This window comes from Rhinoderma darwinii, chromosome 1, assembly GCF_050947455.1.
Source record: "Rhinoderma darwinii isolate aRhiDar2 chromosome 1, aRhiDar2.hap1, whole genome shotgun sequence".
NCBI lineage: Eukaryota > Metazoa > Chordata > Amphibia > Anura > Rhinodermatidae > Rhinoderma > Rhinoderma darwinii.
This window is the reverse complement of record NC_134687.1, coordinates 404,282,316-404,301,493: the sequence shown is the minus strand read 5'-3', so window position 1 is coordinate 404,301,493 and position 19,178 is coordinate 404,282,316. Positions and strand designations below refer to the sequence as shown.

General features: G+C 43.6%; 1 protein-coding gene across 1 annotated transcript in view; it reads left to right on the top strand.

Annotated features, from left to right (window-relative positions):
- REC8 (REC8 meiotic recombination protein) overlaps positions 1 to 19,178 on the top strand; it is a 241,705-nt gene that overhangs the window by 4,160 nt on the left and 218,367 nt on the right. The window contains exon 2 of the mRNA XM_075828870.1: positions 9,330 to 9,398. Within this exon, the coding sequence (XP_075684985.1) occupies positions 9,330 to 9,398 (69 nt within the window). The remainder of the gene's footprint in view (positions 1 to 9,329; positions 9,399 to 19,178) is intronic.

Below are 19,178 nucleotides of genomic sequence, written 5' to 3'. Positions count from 1 at the left end.
TCATTTTCACTTCAAAAATGGCTGAAAATCAGGAGCTGTTTTCCCTTGAAAACAGCTCCGTATTTTCAGACGTTTTTGACTCACGATAGACTTAGGCTATGTTCACACAGATTTTTTTGATGAGTTTTTTGAAGCGGAAACCGCGCCGCAAAACTCGTCAAAAACGGCCCTAAAATGCCTCCCATTGATTTCAATGGGAGGCGGGGCGGTTTTCTCCCGCGAGCAGTAAAACCGCCTCGCGGGAGAAAGAAGGGACATGCCCTATCTTCGGGCGTTTACGCCTCTGACCTCCCATTGACTTCAGCCATTTTTGTAGCAACTCGCGTTTTTCGCTGTGTTTTTTACGGACGTTATTGGAGCTGTTTTTCAATGGAGTCAATGAAAAACGGCTCCAAAAACGTCCCAAGAAGTGACATGCACTTCTTTTTCGTGGGCGTCTTTTTACGCGCCGTATTTTGACAGTGACGCGTAAAATAACACCTCGTGGGAACAGAACACCGTAAAATCCATTGAAAGCAATTGGTAGATGTTTGTAGGCGTAATGGAGCCGTTTTTCAGGCGTAATTCGAGGCATAAAACGCCAGTGCATGTGAACATACCCTCAAAGGTGTTGTTCCATCTGGAGGACATCTTTTTTTAAATGCACGCTATAGCCGGCTCCTCTAAGGCAACCTTGTTACACATGATCTCGCCAATTTCACCACAGTAGGAGCCATTCTTTGCAGCAGGTCTCTGTTCTGACTCATAAAAGCGTGTTCCAAACGGACGACCCGCTTTATGACATCTATCTGCGGTAACACTTACATAATACATTTCTTTATATGGATGCTTTGCATCCATCTGTAGATCTCACATGCCAGCTAAGCCTCTATTCACACTGCGTTTACAGTGCATGTTTGAGGTATACAATGGGAAATACTCCCAGTATATACTTCTGACGGAAGCCTCCGACATATGCCACTATGTGGAATACGTTACACAATGACTTCCATTATAAAAACGTATACCGAAAACGGACGAAAATTCGGAGACAGAACGCCTCCAAATATCTGCCCATTGATTTTAATGGGAAAAACGTCGTTCTGCTCCGGTGGTGCTTTTTAAAAAAAAAAAAAAAGCCGCGCAAAAAATAAGTGCATGTCACTTCTTCAGCCGTTTTTTTAACCCGTTTTGCATTGACTCTATAGAAAAACAGCTCCAAAAACGGCCTTAAAAAAAAAACCTAGGTAATTAGAAACCGTCTGAAAATCAGCTCCGTATTTTCAGACGTTTTTTAGTAAGCGTGTGAACATAACCTAAGGGAGACATGCTGCAACTATAAGGCTATGTTCACACGGGGTATTTTGCCGAGTTTTTTGACGCGGAAACCGCGTCGCAAAACTCGGCAGAAACGGCCCGAGAACGCCTCCCATTGATTTCAATGGGAGGCGTCGGCGTCTTTTTCCCGCGAGCAGTAAAACTGCCTCGCGGGAAAAAGAAGCGACATGCCCTATCTTCGGGCACTTCCGCCTCTGACCTCCCATTGACTTCAATGGGAGGCAGGAGAAAGCGTATATCTCGCTGTTTTATGCCCGCGGCGCTCAATGACCGCGGGCGAAAAACGGCGCGATAATTGCCGCGAAAATCGGCGTGCAGGGAGAGGAATATCTGCCTCAAAGTTCCAAACAGAATTTTGAGGCAGATATTCCTCCCCCAAAATACTCCATGTGAACATAGCCTAATAGGGATCATTGTTCTTCGACATTACAGTATTATTCATCAGTCATTAACTGAACAAAGTGCATGTGGTATTGTTTTACATGGACTATGAGAGGATTTTTGTGGTGGTATTAATATTGATGCTACATTAAATTACAAAGTTTAGCAAAATGATTGGAAAATTTCCTATTTCTGCTTATTTTCTTGGAGCCACATTAATCCATATCTACCGACAAAACCATACGTTTCATAGGCTATGTGTCATTACACTAGGTGAAATTTTGCTCTGGATATTCAGGCGTTCATGACCGTAGCCATAAAATGGTGCTACCATATAGTAAGATATTTGAGGCGAGCACATGATGTTCCTGGATTAATTTAATTCCATAAAGCAGATCTGAGAGATCGAGGTTCCCTCCACATGCATGTGTTGTCAATAAACATGCTTGATAGGGGCGTAACTAGGAAAGACTGGGCCCCATAGCAAACTCTTGACTGGGCCCACCCCAGGTGCCACACGTAGCCTCCCTTATAGATAGTGCCCCCTGTAGATTGTGCCATACAGCACCCCTGTAGACAGTGCTATACAGCCCCGCCTGTATACAATGTCACACCACACTTGTAGATAGCACCCCCACCTCCCATTGTAGATAGTGCCATACAGCCCCCTGTAGATATCGCCATAAAGCCCCCCCTGTATATAGCGCTATACAGCTCCCATCGTATATAGTGCCACACAGCCCCCCTCCCTTGTATATGGTGCCACACACAGACCCCTGTAGATTGTGCCACACACAGCCCCCTGTAGATAGAGCCACAGCCCCCTCCCTTGTAAATTGTGCCATACAGCCCCCCTAGTAGATAGTGCCACACAACCCCCCCCCCCCCCTTAGTAGTGCCACACAGCACCTTGTATATAGTGCCACACAGCTGTCCCATGTGTATAGTGCCACACAGCTCCCCCTTGTGTATAGTGCCACACAGCCCCCCTTGTGTATAGTGCCACGCAGCCCCCCATGTAGCACAAGGCAATGTCGCATCCGAGAAAGTTGTATCAGCCAGGGGGATGTCAATCAAACATGGAAAGGTGGCTTTGGAGGCAGGACTATGTGACTCTTAAGTATAGCGGCACTGACTCATGACCCTTTAATGAGTAATTAGCATATAGTGTGCGCCGTTTTAAAAGTTGATTTTAAAGATTTTGCTACATCTGAAAAAAACATACATTTGGAAATATTGTCAGGTCATGTATTACCGCATGGTGGCGGTTCAAGGGGTTAAAACTACCAGACAGGTTCCCATTAAATATACAATGAATTGAAAACAATTCCATCTGCCGTGCAATTTTGTTATTATAAATATATTCTATATATATTACAGCTCCAGAACCAAGCTATGACATATACAGCACCAAAACCAAGCTCAGTACATATATACAGCACCAGAACAAAGCTTAGTACATAAATATAGCACTAGAACCAAGCTCATACATATATACAGTACCACAACCAAGCTCAGTACATAAATACAGCACCAGAACCAAGCTCTGACATATATACAGCACTAGAACCAAGCTCAATACATATATACAATACCAGAACCAACCTCAGTACATAAATACAGCACTAGAACAAAGCTCTCACATATATACAGTACCACAACCAAGCTCAGTACATAAATACAGCACTAGATCCAACCTCTGACATATATACAGTACCAATACCAAGCTCATACATATATACGGCATGAGAGCCAAGCGCAATACATATATACAGCACAAGAACAAACCTCAGTACATAAATACAGCACTAGAACCAAGCTCAGTACATATATACAGCTCCAGAACAAAGCTCCACAGTCCCACCCAGAAACAAGCTCAGTTCATATATACAGTACCAGAACCAAGCTCAGTACATAAATACAGCACCAGAACAAAGGTCAGTACATATATATACAGCCCAGAAGAAAGCTCAGTACATATATACAACGCCAGTGTCACGGCGGGGGGTGTTGACCCACTGGGCCGTACCGCGTAGCGGGGTAGCAGTTGGCCAACAAGGTACAAAACAATGCCTATAGTTCAGAATGGGGTACCTGAGGCAATGTAGACAGTAGCAGGGGAACGACTTGACTTTCACAGCAGGTGGCACCGTGGATGCAGCGGAAGACACGGCTTGACTTTCACAGCAGGTGGCACCGTGGATGCAGCGGAAGACACGACTTGACTTTCTCAGCAGGTGGCACCGTGGATGCAGCGGAAGACACGACTTGACTTTCTCAGCAAGTGGCACCGTGGTTGCAGCGGAAGACACGACTTGACTCTCAGCAGGTGGCACCGTGGATGCTGCAGAAGACACAACTTGACTTTCTCAGCAGATTCGATAGCACAGGATACAGGGTACAGGGAGCAGGAACGGGTAACACTGGGAACTAGAAAACACTGGGAGATCATTTGCAAGACAAACTTAGGTATACAACAACGCTCAGGCGAGGAACAAGTGGGCAGAGCCCCTTTTTATAGTCCAGCAGCCATTTGGGCTAATTATTGGTTGGTGACAGCTGGACGTGTACTGGCCCTTTAAGGGTATGTGCACACACACTATTTACGTCCGTAATTGACGGACGTATTTCGGCCGCAAGTACCGGACCGAACTCAGTGCAGGGAGCCGGGCTCCTAGCATCATAGTTATGTACGATGCTAGGAGTCCCTGCCTCGCTGCAGGACAACTGTCCCGTACTGTAATCATGTTTACAGTACGGGACAGTTGTCCTGCAGCGAGGCAGGGACTCCTAGCATCGTACATAAGTATGATGCTAGGAGCCCGGCTCCTTGCACTGTGTTCGGTCCGGGACTTGCAGCCGAAATACGTCCGTCAATTACGGACGTAATTAGTGTGTGTGCACATACCCTAAGGCCGTGCACGCGCGGGCGCGCGCGCCCTGCGGGAAACGGTCCGTGGACCCGGAAGTGAGTGCCGGCGTCTCCCTGGAGGGAGCTGATGCTGAGAAGACAGATGTCCATGGCCGGGGCCGTCAGGGGGTAAGTCTGAACGACAGCCCTGGCCATAGACGTTACAACCAGAACAAATACAGCTCAATTTAGTGCAACCCCTGCCGTATAGGTTTGTACGGCGTAAAACTACAGCTCCCAACATGGCCCGAACAATGGTAAGTATATGCTGGGAGATGCTGTTTCACAAAAAAAAATCATATCATAACCACACCACCCATCATCTCACTGCAGATCATACAATGACTACAGTACTGATTAGAGGCAGTATAAACATTTACATTAAGTGACTCACCGGTGAAGTTTCAGATTCTAGTTCTTTTCTTCTCCCTCCGGTCCAGACCTCTATGATGACTTCTCCCAGCCAAAACCCATTTCTGCAGTTTTCCGCTCAGATGTCTTCAGCTTCTTACTTTTAGAACATTTCTGCACCTATAAACGTAGATAAAATTCTCAACACCTCTAAATATAGTAAAGCGCCATACACTGCACCACTAACTATGATAGCGCCATACACTGTGTCCCTGATTATAATAGTACCATACACTGTGTCCCACACACACACACATCGTGCCCCCATAGCCTGTAAATAGTGACCCCAATAGAGCCTCTGTAGATAGTGCCCTACACAGAAGCCCCTGTAGATAGTGCCCCACATACAGCCCTCTGTACATAGTGCCCACATATGGACTCCAGAGCTGCAAGGCAACAGTGCTAACCACTGAGCCACCGTGCTGCCCTACATATAGCTTCCCTTATAGATAGTGCTCCACATATAGCTCCCCCTGTATATAGTGTCCCACATATAGCCCACCCCTGAAGACAATGCCCTACATATAGCCCCCCCTGTAGATAGTGCCCCACAGGTAACCCACCCCTGTATATAGTGTCCCACATATATACCACCCCTATAGATAGTGCCCTACAAATAGCTCCCCCTATAGATAGTGCTCCACATATAGCCAACCTCTGTAGATAGTACCTCAAATATAGCTCCCTCTGTATATAGTGTCTCACATATAGCCCACCCCTGTAGATGGAGCCCTCACTGTAGATAATGCCACTCACAGTTTTAGTAGAAAAACAAAATTGACATACTCGCGCTGAACCCGTTCCCGCGACGTCCGGTGGCAATGCAGATCTTCTCTCTTCTGAGCAGGTCTGCTGGAGCTGAACCACGCAAGCGGCACGTCGTTCAATGCCGCTGATTGGCAGGGCAGAATGACTTTCCCCGTCAATCAGCGCCTTTCAAGCACCAAAGCGGCGCAGTGACGTCAACGCGCTGCTAGCGTAGTTGAAAGGTGCTGATTGGCGGTAATTTTGCCCTGCCAATCAGCATCATTGTAAGGCACTGAATGGTCGGGCACGGAACGTGCCCGGCCATTCAGCGCTAATGTATGTTTTTGTGCTCCTAAAATTACGTTGCAGGCGATGTGAAGCTGCAGCCTGTGATTGGCTGCAGCGGTCACATGGGATGAAACGTCATCCCAGGAAGCCGGACTGCAGGAAGAAGGAGAGAGTTCTGGGTAAGCATTTATTTTTTCCTTTGTTGTGATTTTTGCGACGTAATCGCTGCTTTCCCGCCGCAAGTGTCGCAACAATTAGCTTTCTGTTGCGGGTTTTGCATCCCCATTGAATTCAATGGGGAAAACCTGCTACAGAAAATCAACGAAAACGCAGGTCAATTTATTAACGTTTACACTTCTTTTTTTTTTCGCAGCGTGGGCATGAGATTTCTAAGGCCTTATTTGCACGGACGTGTTAAACGTCCGTGGGACGGCCGTTGAAACAGCGGCCGTCCCACGGACCTATGTAATTCAATGTGGCCGTTGTTTCAACGGACCGTGTGACGGGTCCGTGGGGAAATAGGACATGTCCGTTCTTTTCACGCATCACGCATCCCTCCATAGACGCTCAACTATGGGGGATGCGTGACATCGCGTCCCGCAGCGCTGAGCACGGATGCACCTCGGACGTGAAAAACTGCCGTTTTTCATGTCCGAGATGCGCAGCGCTCATGTGAATCAGGCCTTAATCTCATCCACTTTGCTGCTACTGTAAATACTGTGGAATTTCCGCTCAGAATCCTGTTGCAGAAATTCCACAGCCTTTACGTTACGTGGGAACTCGGCCTAAGGCCGGATTCACACGAGCGTGTTCAGTCCGTGATATACGGTCCGCAGGTCGGCCGCATTTCCTGGACTGAGCACACTGCAGGGAGCCGGGCTCCTAGCATCATCGTTATCTATGACGCTAGGAGTCCCTGCCTCTCCGTGGAACTACTGTCCCGTACTCAAAACATGTTTTCAGTACGGGACAGTTTTCCCGCAGCGAGGCAGCGACTCCTAGCGTCATAGATAACGATGATGCTAGGAGCCCAGCTCCCTGCAGTGTGTTCGGTCAGGGAAATGCGGCCGACCTGCGGATCGTATATCACGGACTGAACACGCTCGTGTGAATCCGGCCTTAGTGTTGAGTGGGTTTTACCTACTCAGTCCTATGGTTTCCGTTTGTTTCAGTTTGGATTCCGTTCATGGGTTCCCCTGATGGAAAGGTCCGACAGAACCCATGAACGGAGTCCCAATGCAGACGTGAACGCGACCTAAACTGCATATTTATAAACATGCAAATCAGTAATCATCACAATTGTACACCAGGATACTGGATGTAAGGGCTACGAGTAAAATGGAGGATATTTTATTTTAGTCTTTGTAAAGGAATAGATCCTTCGAGGATGGTGTCTTTTTCTGTGGAATACAGTTTATATAGTCTAGACCCATGAACATGCTACGTTATTGGTCCTGTAAATACAATCAATCCAAGAAACTGAAGCAAACTAATATGATTTTATGCATAAGTTCCCCGATCAGTTGTACAATAACATAAAGTGCAGTTAAAAAAAACCAAAACAACTCTAGTGTGAATCTAAACTTAGTATTGTGTTGTTACAGATGTTCACAATGTCACAATGTAACAGTCACAAGGACACATGATGCCATACCATTATAGTGATATGTAATTTCACAGGAATTATAATACAGATCACCAGAGATGTGGAGATCCACTCAAACCCTGAAATAGCAGCTGTGACTTCAGTTGACCGATGTATAACACTGCTGCAATGTTAGTGTATGTTCACACGGAGTGTTTTCAGACGTTTTTCAAGGGAAAACAGCTCCTGATTTTCAGAAGTTTTTTAATCAAACTCGTGTTTTTCGCTGCTTTTTTAGCAGGAGCTGTTTTTTTATAGAGTCTATGAAAAACGGCTCAAAATAACGGCTCAAGAAGTGACATGCACTTCTTCTTCACGGGCGCTTTTTTACGCGGCCGTTTTTCAAAACGTGTGTGTATAAAAACGCCCCGTCTAAATCTGTTTCCGATTTTTTAGTCGTTTTTGGGGACGTTTACGGCCCGAAAAATGGCGCAAAATAGACCATGTGAACATACCCTTAGGCCTCATTTACACGAGTGTGTGCGTTTTGCGCATGCAAAAAACGCTGTGTTTTGCGTGCGCAAAAGGCACTTAACAGCTCCGTGTGTCATCAGCGTATGATGCGCGGCTGCGAGATTTTCTGTTTACATTCGGAGTTTGACAGCTGTTGCGCGAATCACGCTGTTCGCACGGAAGTGCTTCCGTGTGACATGCGTGATTTTCACACACCCATTGACTTCAATGGGTGCGTGATGCGCAAAAAACGGCGAAATATAGAACATGTTGTGAGTTTTACACAGCGGACTCACGCTGCGCAAAACTCACGGACTGTCTGCACTGCCCCATAGACTTGTATAGGTCCGTGTGAAAAGCACTCGTGTCGCACGGACGTATATCATGCCCATGTAAACGAGGCCTTAGTGTGACTTAGGGTGGAGTGGGAATTTAACTGCAGTCGTAAAAAAAAATCTTTCTGGTCTGGAAACTGGCTATGAGTTTGGGGGTATGTGTCCCTACACAGTCTGACAATGTGTAATTAGTGCTGACAGAGTGAGACTGTGTAGGACACGCCCCTTTGACAAGGGGAATGGTAACACCCTGCTGTCAATTTATTCATAAATTTCTAGGAGGAATAACAAAATAATGGCACATCGCAGAGTTCTAAGGCCCCATGCACACGAATGTGCTTTAGCGGCCGCAATTCCCCCAAAAATCCATGGGAGAATTGCGGCCCCATTCATTTCTATGGGGCCATGCACACGACCGTGGTTTCCACGGTCCGTGCATGGCCCAGGAGCCTGGACCGCATGTCTTATTACGGCCGTGTTCTGCGGTCCAGGCTCATAGGAAATAATGGACGCGGCCATGTGTACGGCCCGCGATTTGTGGGCGGCTCGCGGGTGACACTCCGCTGCTGGCCGACCCGAAAATCACGGCCGTGCACATGGCTATGGTCGTCTGCATGAGGCCTAAGAAAAGATGTTCCAGAATTGTTATTTCAAGTATTACCTAAAATAGACATGTCAGGAAAGGTGACAGATCTTGTTTAAAGTGTCAAGTTTGTAAAATTATATGTAAAATTAATAAATTGTGGTTATTGTGATTGAAGTAAAATAAAATAAAAAGTACATGTAAAGAAAGTGAAATAGTGCACATATATTTACTATAATCTTCATATGTGTTATTTAGGTTGGCCGCTACTAAAGGCAACAGGATTGTAAAACGTGAATACCTGAAAGTAAACGTCATCAACACATGGTATGATTAATAATAATATTTAGATAGATAACTTATAAGAGACATGCAGTCAGCCTCATTTTTAACATAATACTGATTATTGACAATTTATGCATCTATTAGTCCATATATGTTTAGTAAATGTTTTCATGGTATAAAGTTTATCACTACAGAAATCCTAAAACTCGGGTGGAGTTCAGTTGTGACTGCAGTTAAAGGGGTTTACCCATAAACATTATTTATCACCTATCCACAGGATAGGTAATAATTGTCTGATCGGTGGGAGTCCATCCGCTGAGACCCCCACCGATCCTAAGAACGAGCCGTATGTGAATGGATCGGTACTGCGAATGCTCGGCCACCACTTCATTCACTGCCTATGGGACAACCAAAGATAGCTGAGTTCAGTGCTCAGCAGTCCCAGAGAAAGTGAAAGGAACGGTAGCTGAGCATGCGCAGTAGCGCTCTATTCACATAGGGGGCTCAGGGACGCTAGTTTTCAAGCTCGGTGGGGGTCCCAGCAGTTGGACCCCCACCGATGAGAGATTTATCACCTATTCTGTGGAAAGGTGATAAATGGTGTTAATGGGAAAATCCCTTCAAGCTTAACCCTTTCCCGATATTTGGCATTACTTTATGTCATAGCAAGGAAGGGGAGTCTGGACTGAGCCCACTCCAAAACCAACGGTATGTTACAGCCGACACCTCTCTATAACCACTTAGATGCCACAGTCAATAGCCACAGCAGCATCTAAGCAGTCAGAAAGAGGGGGAGCCCCCCTCCGTCATCGCATCACCCCTCAAAGAGGTGATTGTGGGGTACCTATGGTTGTCATGGCAGCCTCGGGCCTAATGAAGGGCTCCAGATCCGCCATCTTGGTCCTACTATTAAACCCTGCCAGAGAGTAAAAGTACAATATTCTGCAATACATAAGTATTACAGGGTATTGTACAAGCAATCAAAAGATCTCATGTATAGTTCCCCAAGTAAAACTCAAATGAAACGTTTTTAAAAATTTCCTTTTCTGATTTTTCCCCAAAAGTAATGTAAAAAAGAAAAAAAAAATTGGTATCACAACGTCTGTAAAAGTCCAAACTATTACCATATAAAACGACTTATCCCGCACACTTCTCCATCGACGGAAAATTGAAAAAGTTATGAGTTTCTAAATATGGCGACACTATATATTTTTTCAAATAGTTTTTATTTTGAAAAAGTCTTAAAAAAAACACTATATAAATTTGGTATGTCCGTAATAGTATCTTAATAAAGTTAACATGTCATTTTTACCGCATTTTTTGCGGCGGAAATACAGTTGACATGCTGCGGAGTAAAATTCTGCACCACATGTCAATTTCTGAGCATTTTTTCCGCTCAGTATTTACACAGCATGTGGATGAATTTTGTTCTACCTCATCCACTTTGCTGTAGGGATGTCACGATACCAGAATTTGGACTTCGATACCGATACTTCGTTTAGTATTGCGATTTCGATACCAATTTCGATACTTTTGCCAACAGTAATAAAAAAAAAAAAATTATTCGGTTTTCTGATGTGAGGCGCGACGTGTGATGAATTTTGAATGCGCCTCACATTAATAGTAATTAACCCCATCATGTTTCTCAGTCATAATGGGTTAATGTGCGAGGTACATGATGGGGTTAATTACTATTAATGTGAGGAACATGGAGGGTAAATTCATCGCACCTTGCGCCTCACATTAATAAGTGAATGAAAGCCGTGTTTATTTCATTTTTTTACAGCGTACACATCATAAATGATGCTAAAAAATTGTTGTGCAGGTTATTACTGAATGCTTGAATATTTTATGTATTGAGACTTATTTTAATGTTTATTGTAAAAAAAGTGAATGTGTATTTTTTTAAAATTTAACAATACTTTGTTTTTACTTTATTTTTAAACTTTAATGTACTGACATATATCAGATATGTGCCAGTACATTAGCCTGTGGACAGATAGAACACAGGCAGTTGTTAGGACATACTTGGGTATGTCCTAACAACAAGAAATATGGTAAGACAGCCCTGGGGTCCGTCAATAGACCCTGGGCTGTCTGCCCATATATGGTATGGCCCTCGATCGCGTCACAGGAATTCCCTGTGATGCGATCCAGGGGCATCCCCCCTGCTCATTTTCTCCTGAATGCTGCAGTCAGCTGTGATCGCAGCATTCAGGGGATTAACGGCGGAGATGAGAGGTTTCTCTGATCTCTGCCGTTATAGAGCGGGGATGCGGCTGTGTAATACAGCCATTGCCCCGCTCCTGACAGGAAGTGCGCGCGCAGTCAGCATGAGGAGATGCGGCCGGCGCTGCACTAATGAGCGGCGGTTCAGGCACTGAACACAGAACATGGGGGTGTTTTGCAGCGCGCCCGCCATGTTCTGTCTTCAGTGCCGCCGCTCATAAGTACTGCGCTGGCCACATCGCATCATCCTGACCGTGCGCACATGTTATCATGTTATCAGGACTCAGGAGCGGGGCTGTGGCTGAATTACACAGCCGCAGCCGCGCTCACATACATTCTATTACTATACTGAGCTGTGCGGCTGCGCAGCGAAGTATCGAAATACAGGAAATAGCGGTATCGAACCGTTTAGGGATGCAAAGTATCGAAACAGTATCGAAGTTTCGATGCACCGTGCATCCCTACTTTGCTGATACTTTATTAGGGCTTGTCCACACATAACGGAATTGCCGCAAAAAATTTCTGCAGCAATTCCGCAGAAAGTAGCAGAAATTCTGCTGCGGAAAAACCGCACCATTTCCTGCGTTTTTTAGGGTATGTTCACACGCAGTGTTTTCAGGCGTAATTCGGGCGCTTTTCGAGGCAAATTACGCCTGAAAAAATACCCCTAATACGCCTAAAACTCTGCCCATTGCTTTCAATGGGAATTACGATGTTCTGTTCCCACGAGCCTTCATTTTACGCGTCGCTGTCAAAATACGGCGCGTAAAATGACAGCTCATCAAAAGAAGTGCAGGACACATCTTGGGACGTTTTTGGAGGCGTTTTTCATTGACTCCATTAAAAAAAACCTCCAAAAACGGCCGTCAAAAACGCAGCGAAAAACGCGAGTTGTTAAAAAAACGTCTGAAAATCAAACGCCTGAAAACAGCTCCGTCTTTTCAGACGTTTCTGGTCACTGCGTGTGAACATACCCTTACTGCAATTCAGTCCACTTTCCGCAGCAGGAATTGACATGCTGCAGTACGAAAAATACGAAGGTGAATTTCTGGACGGAAATTTTGTGCACCAAAATGTGTTTGATTTGGTGCAGATTTTCATCCGGATTTGCCGCTGCGGAAGCAGAGGAGGGGATAAAAAAATATATATCACTCACCTCGCCAGTGTCCCATAGCAATGTCTCACTGCTACCCTGGCTGGTCTCTGTGCTGCCGGCCTCCAGGGAAAATGTTTCGTCCCATGCGACCATTGCCGCTTGTGATTGACTGCAGCGGTCACAAGGACTGAAGCGTCATCTCATGAGGTTGACAGAACAGCGACTAGATAGGGGAGCAGTAAGGTATTGCTATAGGTGACCAGGGGAGTTGAGTATGATAGTTTTAGTTATTTTAAACTGGAAATAGTGAATTTTCAAATTATCCTTCTTGCGATTATTGCTGCATATTTGCAGCTTTTCCACAGAAAAATAATATAGTTGAACTCCATGGGGAAAATTCGCAACAAATATGCAACCATACTGCAGCATAGATTGACATACTGCTAATTTTTTTATTTAAAAACCCGCACCCCAGGTCAATATCCGCAAAAAAAGGATAATGCGCAGTATATTTCTTTTTAACAATGGGAGTCAATGTCAGATGTATGCAACCATATGGAATACAATTGTCTACGTCTGGAGAGATTTCCTGCATATATAGGCCAGCAGGACTGGTTGGTGGAGGCCCCTGAACTTGAATCCCACCTGGTCACCTATAGCAACCTTCACCTCTTATGGTCTAGACGGGATTGCCAAACAGCCATCAGGGGATTCATGTTTTCCTCAGAGGTCAGCAGTCTATACACTACCAAGATCAATATTTACTACCAGAGGCATAACTGGAAAATGCAGGGCTCCATAGTGAATTTTTTAAAGGGTCAGTTTAAGTTTTGGAGCCCTTTTAACATTTGCTACAGGTGTTCCCTTCTAAGTGTATATTCCTTGGTCATAAGTACTGTCGTGGAAATCCATCGCTCAAAATATATTAGACTGAAATTTATACGAGTCCCAACAGACTCTCAAGGCCAGACTCCATTAGTCAGAATCCTAATTAGGATATTTCACCGATATATATCGAGAGACGAGAAGAAAACACACAGACACGCTGAAATGTTCAAAATTCTCATCTGAAGGATTTATTACCAAACTCAAACTGTTAAACTAAAATTCAGAAGGGGTGTAGGCTTGAGGTAAACCAATCAGAGACAATGTAACAATATTTGTTATTCAGTAAAAAGCATACAATAAAATACATCATTATAATTCTTCACACATTATGTTTACAGGTTTCTTATCTCTCTTTTGGACAGAATGTCCTCGTGGAGATGGGGGGAGACCTTCCCTCACGCATACTTGCCATCCCCCCATCTCACTCCCATCTCACTCCCATCTCACTTCCTGTCCATCTTCGCATGGGAACCAAGGTCAAAGATAAAACATACGAAATCAACATTACTTGTATTAAAGGAACAATGACTTTTCTATTCACTACAATAAAACCAAGATGGGAACTCCAGACAAGATGGCTGCTGCATGAAACTAAATCATTTAAACATTATCATCACTTTCACATAATACATATCTTAGTAATTCGGCATCCTGCTTGATAATTCACAATGTAATTTCATACAGAGAATATAAGCAAATAAATCATCCTTCACAAACCCCCCTTTTTCTCATATTAAATTACAGAAATTATATATTATGATTATGAAACTCAAACAATATATCAATAGGGCCACAACTAATATGATGCCATCACCAATGTCCGGTTTGGGTATGGGGTCCCACCAGTGCATTGACAAGTCATGTACATCATCGTCCTCTTCTTCTCCTGTCTTCTGATTAGAACACTTGATACTGCTGACGGATTCACTCAGGTCTTTGGTCTTTACTTGGAATTTTGCTGATGTCATCACGACTTGATTTGGTCCTTTTCATCTGTCAGACACCGTCTCTTTTAGTTTACGTCACCGGGCTATACACAACACCTCATGCTGTGAGCCTGGTGTGAGATCCCACGTAGGCGGATTAGTGGGGTGTTATTGTGACCCCACAAACCCTCCGCTCATCTGTCTTCTTACTTGTCTGGGCGGCTGCTTGGAATTATGACACTGCCATCAGTTCATGACAAACGCGTTGTACTGGCTCCGGCTGCTCCTGCCGCACCTCAGTAATGGAGTTCATCGTATTAAAAATCTTTTAGTTCATGTTTACTGCCACTTGCTCGAGGACCCCAACCCTTGTCAATTGTTACTAATCTGGTGATAACATCTACGTAACAATGTCAGGCCCTTAAACTAAATCAAACAAACACCTTTTATATAAGAAAAACGTCTCTGTTCCAATGGACAGGGCACCTAGAAGATGTGTAATTATTGGGTACATTTCATTTGCACTTAGTGTCACGCTTTCCAGCAGGATTTGTACCTTGATCTGATCTGATTGCCTGGAACATTTCCAGCTCACCAAAATATACACAGATTCAACATGTTTATCTGACAAATGTCGCAAACCAATTTTCCTTACTCTAATTTGTATTGCATGGGGAGGCCTCTCAAGGTCTGTTCTCTTCGTGGGAGGCGGGTATGATAAGGTTGGCACCGGTCTGCCAGGACTGTTCTGTAGGCAAATCAAACAGCTCTAACAGAATTTAGCAGCAACAGCTGTAAAGCCTGGGACATACCAATTAGATCTCACCAAATCGATCCTTGCAGTCTTGGGGCCTATGTGAGGTCACACCATCAATGCAAAAGCCATCAAGAGTGCCTTGGGTCTTACCGATTCACGTTCCCTTATCCATCCACATTCTGTTAGAATCTGGTTCTCACGCCTTCCGCTCCCAGTTGGACTCTTCCTGTGGAGAACAAACTTTTTCATTGTATAAACATTAATTGATCTTAATCAAATAATTAATTTGAAGAAAAACATTAACAAATAACATCTTTACATCAAACGTTCACATTGAGCAATAACTAGAAGTGATACATGCAAACTCATTTTTCTTCTTTATATATATATATATATATATATATATATATATATATACACACACACACACGAACACTGCACAGAATTTTCCTTTCACAATAACAACGACAAAAAACAAATAACTAAAAATGTTTTCAAATGGGAATATTCCACTTCTGTACCTTTTATCTGACGCATGACTCTAATAGTCCAATGCTAAGGCTGATCCAGAACTTTACATAAAACTTAACTTCAGTATTTAATATTACCACAACACTTCTTAAATACAATTATTAAACAAACTAACTTTGGAATAACATCTGGAGAACTGCTGATATCGTATTGTACAAACATCAGGTCAATACTTGGGATAACACTATTCCCCTGTCACTTACACACAACGTCTGCAGTGGGGAAAATACAGGCCGGGCTTCAGCCCCCCCTGAGAACAGGTCTACACACATGAGCACCACGTCATACACTTCTACCTCGGGTAGTTGTATGTTCTGCATTCGCTGGGACTGTTAATCTGGCCGGGCTGCACTTTTCACAGGACCTTTGCTGTTTTACCTATGTCACGCCGTGCGCACATCATGCCGGCTGCTACAAACCTAGTGCTTGCATTATTGTATCCAGGGACAAGCCAATTTACTGACACCTGGCTGCATATACCCTTGTTGTCAGTTCTGTTTTCTCTTGCTCTCTCAATTGGCTTACCCAATGATCCAATAAAGTTCCTACTACCAATGGGCCCATAATTGTGGGCGATGCCAAAAGCGTACCTAGAGTCAGTGTAAATGTCGGCCGTCTTACCTTCTGCCAGGTTACAGCCTCAGCGAGCACCTCCAACTCCGCTCCTTGAGATGAACAAGAAGGTGAGAGTGGTTTCTGGGTAATTTATCTGGTGCCTCGTATCCTGTTCTACACATGCTGTATATGATAAAGTATGTCTTCATTACAAATTTACATTGGAAACCCATGTCACATATAGATAGAACATTTCAAAAGGGTGGAGTTTTATTGTTCCACATTTATCTGATGATCCAGAACACTTGTAAATCCCACCCACCAGGTCCTGTAAATACCTGATTAATACAAAAACAAACAAAATATGTTACTGAAATCTGGCATAAAATAAACAATATTCAAACAATTTTTTTTTTGTTTTGCCTTCTCCCCATCTAAATCTGTAAAGACTCATCTGTGAGTGACGTCACCTCTGCCTCCTGTGTAAATTGGCTGGAGGGGGATCTGGAACCATCTACACATAAAAACCTCAAAATATAAGTTACTGTCATACACATTTAATCTGGGTTACTCCTTGAAACTCATACACATTTTGTAGATCTCCTAGAACCAAATTCATTAATTCAAAACAAAATAAAACACAAAACAAAACTACCTGATCAGTCCCTTCAACATTGGGAAATCTTCAACCCTTTCTCAGCCACTGGGATAGGGCAGTGCTTGGCATAGCTCCCTCTGGCTGTGAAGGGGTCATAAAATTGCCTGTAAAAAAAAGGAGAACAAAAAACAAAAACTACCTGATCAGTCCCTTCAACATTCCCTCCTATTTGGACTCTGCGAAAGTAATGTAGCAGGGTTCAAAACTACATATTAACATAATGAGATTAGGCACTCTATCGGGGGAGCACTAGTTTAACCCCCTGTAATACACAACAGCCTGGAACAAAAAAAGATTACTTTCTCCTGACAAAAATACATTTTATCTTTAAAATGACCTGCAACCATTTACCTGTAAAACATCTCACATTTTTAAAAAAAATAACATTTAGGCAGCACCATAGCACGCGCCTCATGTGTGAAAACAAAAACAAAACAATTGTAATTAGTTATTCAATAACACAGAAAATAATATATCTGGTAATATTAATTACTGCAAACCAATAAGCTGTACATAAGAATAGGGAACAGTGGGGGCACATACATGTTCAAGACCCCGTGTCTCACAATATCTGTAGTTTAATACATTTGAATCAACATCAAAACATTCCAACAATAAATCTTATCACATTATAACACATTAATCTGCAGTGTAGCTTTTATCTTTTTACAAACAGATCCAGCCGGCTGTAATATTTTTCTCGCTTGGTGTAGTTACAGACGACTGCGCTGCGCGAAAATAAAACACGTTCCATAAAAAAATGAAAAAAAAAGTAGAACTGATTTTAACCCCATACACAAAACACTAACATTTTTAGACATTACTGCTGTTAAAAATAGGAAACATACAATATAGTTCTGCTTTTATTGTGGCCATTAGTTTCAAACTTCAGACATGTTACATTACACACATCACACAGATGTCTCATCACATCACACATGTTACATTGCACACATCACACAGATGTCTCAGTACATCACACATGTTACATTGCACACATCACACAGATGTCTCAGTACATCACACATGTTACATTGCACACATCACACAGATGTCTCAGTACATCACACATGTTACATTGCACACATCACACAGATGTCTCATCACATCACACATTACACTCCCCCCGTTCTGACCCACGTTAGTCACTGCAATGTACCTGGCTGCTCCGTTTTCTTCACTCTTCCAATGAAAATTTACACCTGTATTTAAATTGTTCTTTCTCACATGCAAACATCCTTCTTACGGCTGCCAGCCTTTTCAACAATTTTTTTCAGTGTGTTATTTTGCCTTCACATACTTTATAATTAAAGCCCCAGCTCCTTTTGCTCATTCTAATGTTGGCCGGGACCAGTGCCCCAAAGCATCTTTGTCCAACTTCCTCCTGACCCCATGGTCGGAGAGCAGTAGGGTGATTTCCGGTAAATCCCCCACCTCCAGGCAAACAGGCCACGTTTGCCGACAGATATCTCAGACCAGTCTATCTCCTAGACTGTCTTACCAATACGATATCACAAGTCGTTCCTCCAGACATTCTAGCAGTAGGATCCTCTGATCCCTCACTGGATTGAACATCAAGAACAGACAAAATGCTGCCAATCAACAATTACAAGAGCAAATTCTTCAACACAATCGACATTCATGAAACTCCATTGATTCAAGCAGGAGTTGGTAACACTTCACTTATGCAGAACACTTGCTGCCGGGGTGTGTCTTTCAGTTCATAGAGCCCATGATGTAACATATATCCCAAACTCTTTCCTCTAGCACTTTGCAATGGTTTCACATGCAAATTATATTTGGTAACATATATATATTATCCTCCCCGCTCAGCCGTTCACTCTGTGGGTTGTAGTTTAGGGGGTTGTCATCTATGTTGGTGATAATTTCTTTACGGGCTATGGGTCTGAGCCAATACCAATGTTCTTCACTGTAATTACTACTGCGACACAGGTGGCACCTGGGATAAGTGTCAGGGTCATTCAATGAATACAGGATGTTATATTACAACGGTATTCAATCCAGCGGTCTGATGTTATACTACTACAGACTTAATTACTTGGATGTTATTTTACATCAAAGTGTATATGCCGGATTATCATGTGCTAGAAATCAGTCTGTACTGATTCCCACCTTATGCCAGTCTGGCAATGCATACAACTGGTTTATGGACCCTTACACA